The following is a 5,082-nucleotide window of genomic DNA, read 5'->3' as shown; positions in this document are numbered from 1 at the left end:
AGACAAAAGCCCTACCCATTAGCAGGTGTAGGTATTTGAAGCAGTAAACTATTTAAAATTTGAATTACTTATAGGGTCCTTTCCACGGTATCCGGGAGGGCGCGGGCCGCAGGCCCGACGCGGAGGAGACCGAGGAGACGCGGGAGACCCGGGCGTGACAGGAGGAAGAAACCCGGAGCCGCAGGAAGATGGCTTCTCCCACCTCCCCGGCCCCGGAAGGCGGGGCCTCCACCCCGCCGAACCCGCCGCGGATTCGTCAGGTGGGTGCACAAAGTGCGGGAGGGGCGCCGGCACCCCATTGTCCTCGCGTCCCCCAAGGGCGGGGACCTCAACCCCAATGCAGAGGCTCCCCAAGGAGCGGGGCCGACACGAGCCGACTTGGCTACATCGCCTGGCCCAGGATCATTCTCTAAACCTCTTTACTCAGTCTCACTTCACACACAGACACACATACAGACACACACGCAGATAGCCCTTGAAAAATACACGTCTTCCAAAACCAGACGTGTAACTTCTGAACGCTCACACACTCACACACACGCACCCCGCAAACTCATGCCTCCCACACCGCACAGTGGCACACACCCAGCCGTCACATGACCCACTGCAGAGCTATACCGTTAGAAGAAACCAGGGTGCCCCAGGGGGAAAGGTACCCCAGACCCAAACTCCTTGAGGACCTTGAGAAGGATTGCTGGAAGCATTTACTTCCACCCATAGGAGAGCAGGAACCTCGTCTAGAGGTTACTCACCATTTCTCAACTTTCGGGCAGAGCTTCACCCAACAACCGCAGCCCTGTATCCTGCATTAGCGATGTAGTACAGAAAACATGTGTTCCTGTTCTCTCCACGTCTATAGAGACACAAACAGCTTCCCCCAGCACAGCAAGGAGGAATGCACGTTTCTTTGACTGTTTGAATAAGCCCTGTTTTCTGTTTGTATGGTAATATTAAAACAAGGGAGTACTCCATCTGGTTGTGATCTGTGATTTGGTATCTAGATTTTTTTTCCCCGCTGCTACCATTGCCAGAAACTATAGCACTAGCACTTTAGGTTATCACAGTAGTAGCGATTGTGCACTTGCTGTGTTCAGGGTGGTGTATGAGTGTGAGAATATGATTCATTGACTGCAAATAGGAAACCTCTTTACCGAAGACAATTGGATTCCTATTTAGAAATAGGGCTAAAATTGGTTGATGAATAGTATCTGTGCAGGAAAATAATGCCCAACAGAATGGTCTTTTTCCCTGGCAGTGTGGAAATTTTGAAAAATAAAAGAGACTCCAGGATTTATGAAAACATGACAGTAAAATCACTTGATGCCTAACAAGGTCTTTGCCACGTTTGAATCTTAATATGTGTAGGTAGTGTTATATTAGGGACAACTTTTGTTTATGGGCATTTTTTAATGCAATGACTAAAAAGTAGTGTGTACAATTTTTGTGGCAATCTGCATCCCAAAGAAATTGTTAGGGTTTTAAATCCTTATAGAATCTGGGACTCTAATTTTATGACAACGCATTTTTAATGCACTTGGAGCTATTCTTTTTTTTTTAATTTTCTGGAAGAATTGTGATAGCAGATATCATTAAATCTGTATTTGTGATAGTTATGCATTCAAGAATGAATGTGAAATTATTGTTATTTGCAATATAAATCACATTTTAAGCAAAAAATTATTTTTATATTTGTTTGGCTAAATATATGTGTATGCATACTTATATATAAACATTGAGGAAGTAAAATTTGTTAATAAATAGAATATGTGCACTCAAACATTTCTATGAAATCTTATTCTGTAAAGCACTTTTATTGATCTAGCAAATAATATGTATGAAAATAGTTATAGAAAAAATGTGTATGGAAGGTCATTGTTATTTTGCAGACTAGACACTCTATTTAGAGAAACTCATAATTAAAAACTATGTAAAATGACATAGTGCTGCAACATTCAAGTTATTGACTGGTGTCCTCTGTTCAGGCTTTCATTTATATGACCTTACAGTAGCACTGCTTTAGTGATTGGTGCATTAATTTGCATAGGATGTAGAAATAGGTTGCTGGAATTATTGGTCCTTCTCGTCTACCTGATTCATCCAGTCAGGTGGAACAGAAGTACTGACAACCTCTGGCTGCAGAATCACCATTTGCCTGAAAGTGATTTTGAGCAAATTAGAAATAGAAAAACAGAAGGGATAACCGTGTTGTTCTACTAAGTGGTGAAATGTTTTAGGCCCCATTCACATTGTATTTTAACTGTGTCACTGTTTCCTGGACATGTTTTTCCATGTTCATTAATAATTCTTTTTCAAATCAATTCTGGATTGAATTGGAATTAAATTAAAATTGGAATTGTTTTACTCTTTCTGAACCATGCAAAAATTCAGAATAAGTGTAATTGAAAAAAGCACAGAAGTCCAAAGGAGTAAAGATTTTAATGTGGATTTTTGCAACAAATCTATTGGTCATACTATTAATTATATAATGGAAATTTAGAAATTAAAATATTTTAGAAAAGCTTTGGGTGAATATAAACATAACTGGCAAATTAGTATATTTAACTACTAATTTCGATGAAACTATGCTGTGTGGGGATTCATTTATTCAACAGACATTTATTCAGCATAAAGTAATGTTTCATGCTCCAAAAATAAAGAAATGAAGGAGACAAAAGCCCTACCCATTAGCAGGTGTAGGTATTTGAAGCAGTAAACTATTTAAAATTTGAATTACTTATAGGGTCCTTTCCACGTTATTTAGACAAAATAGTTATTTATCAATTTTTGTTTTGATCACTCCTCTAATAATGAGCCTAAATAGTATCTAATTTGTATGTACCTAAAATGTCACTGTAGGATTGCATTCATGTTTGCATTTATTTGCTATATTTCTGTTCTCATTAATTATTTCATATATTATTAGAATTGCATATCACAAGCTATATATGTTATTTTTTACAACTTCACATTTTGAACAAAGATTTTTTTAAAGCTTTTGGAAAATGCTGATGTAGCATGAAATATCTAAAGTGGTCCAGTACCTTCACACAGTGTACTTAAAATCTAGGTTTCCAAAAATGAGAAGGACAAGGAAAAATGACCTTTAAGTTCATTCTGCTAAGGGAGAGATAACTTTATCAATGCGCCATCTTTTCAGGCTTCTTAGGCATTAGGTATTTCCCTTTTTTTCTTCTTCTTCTTGTAAGAAAAGGGGTTTCTTTTCTGTATTTTATATCCAGGATAAATAAGTTACAGAATTTTCACCTACTTTTTCCAACTTGTAAGTCAAATTAGTTATTAAAATAGAAAGACAGATTTCGTGGACATCAGCCCATGTTTATTCTTCATTCATTTTCTAACTTTGTAAAAGAAAAGACGAAGAAATGGTTGTTTTGCAACTGAAGTTTTAAATAGTTTGTCTGTATATGTCACATACATTAAAGGACCCATATGACTCTTACGGCCATTGCCAGAGAATTTAAATCAAAGCTAAACGAGTACTTACTGAGATTATGAAGTATAAGATATATTGAAGGCTGGGCACGGTGGCTCATGCCTGTAATCCCAGTACTTTGGGAGGCGGAGGTGGGAGTATCACCTGAGATCCGGAGTTCGAGACCAGCTTGGCCAACATGGTGAAATCCCGCCTCTTCTAAAAATACAAAAATCAGCTGGGTGTGGTGGCGGGCGCCTGTAATCCCAGATACTCAGGAGGTTGAGACAGAAGAATCGCTTAAACCCAGGAGGCAGAGGTTGCCGTGAGCTGAGATTGAGCCACTGCACTCCAGCCTGGGTGACAGAGCAAAACAGTCTCAAAAAAGAAAAGAAGAAAAGATGTATTGATAGCAGCTATCGGGACCTTACCATCTTTTTGACAAACTCTGATGGGTATTATCATGGCACTGATTGCTGTGAGACTTGGAAGAGCTGTTAAGACTATCATTGTCTATCATTGGCGCCAGAAAACTTCAGTGTCATTCTCTTGTTTCTTCATCAGTCCTTCCCTGTGGTCTCTGGGTATTGGTGTCGTATCATTTATGGCACCAAGCTCGTGTTCCTTCATTCTTTGCTGTGGAAACGTTGAGACCTCCCATGTGGTAATACTGAAATATTTACAGTGAGCCAGGCATGGTGCTGAGCGAGGCATAGTTTTCACAACAATTCTATGAAGGAGATATTATTCCCATTTTCTAGACAAGAAAACATGGGTTTAGAGAAACTGAGCTACATACTCAAGTTCATAGCTAGGAAACTGGAACTCAGGGATTTAAAATGTGGTCTTAATAATACCTCACTTTGCAATCACTGTTATTTACTGTCTTCCTCTTCTAATTTTCAGGATTTGTGACCATTAAAGGAGCTCCTCTGTTACTCCTAGCTATCTATAATTATTCTCATGGAGTTCTGCTTTGAGTTACTTGGATTTAACTATAGTATTTACAGTAGAGTTGAAGTAATTTTCATTACTCAAATCCATCAGGAGAATAGCTTGGGCTGGGCGTGGTGGCTCACACCTGTAATCCCAGCACTTTGGGAGACTGAAGCGAGCAGATCACCTGAGGTCAGGAGTCCGAGACCAACCTGGCCAAAAAGGTGAAACCTCATCTCTACTGCGAATAGAAAAAAATTAGCTGGGCTTGGTGGCGGGCACCTGTAATCCCAGCTACCTGGGAGGCTGAGGCAGGAGAATCACTTGAACCCGGGAGGTGGATGTTGCAGTGAGCTGAGATTGTGCCACTGCAATCCAGCCTGGATGACAGAGCAAGACTCCATCTTAAAAAAAAAAAAAAAAAAAGATGACAGAGCAAGACTCCATCTTAAAAAAAAAAAAAAAAGAAAGCTTGAATTCCATTTTCATTTCTGTGTTCTCTAAAAGAACATTTTTCCAGCATTGTGGTTGCTGACAGGAGAGACTAAAGCCTTCAGTTACTTTTTGCCTACAGTGGGAGCTCCTCAATTATTTCTGCTGTTTCTATGATGGTCCTGAGAAAAATAATTCTGAGAATGAATGGGTTAATGGAGAATCTTTTTGAACAGGCTATATATACATATATATGTTTACATTTATATATATATATATAT

General features: G+C 39.3%; 1 protein-coding gene across 1 annotated transcript in view; it reads left to right on the top strand.

Moving 5' to 3' along the window:
- LOC105551868 overlaps nucleotides 1-5,082 on the top strand; it is a 55,814-nt gene that overhangs the window by 1,023 nt on the left and 49,709 nt on the right. Inside the window, 1 exon segment of the mRNA XM_011997287.1 lies at nucleotides 75-507. Within this exon segment, the coding sequence (XP_011852677.1) occupies nucleotides 75-507 (433 nt within the window).

Source organism: Mandrillus leucophaeus, unplaced genomic scaffold (assembly GCF_000951045.1).
Source record: "Mandrillus leucophaeus isolate KB7577 unplaced genomic scaffold, Mleu.le_1.0 Scaffold535, whole genome shotgun sequence".
NCBI classification, from domain to species: domain Eukaryota; kingdom Metazoa; phylum Chordata; class Mammalia; order Primates; family Cercopithecidae; genus Mandrillus; species Mandrillus leucophaeus.
The sequence above is the reverse complement of the archived record's forward strand: the minus strand, read 5'-3'. Positions and strand labels throughout refer to the sequence as shown.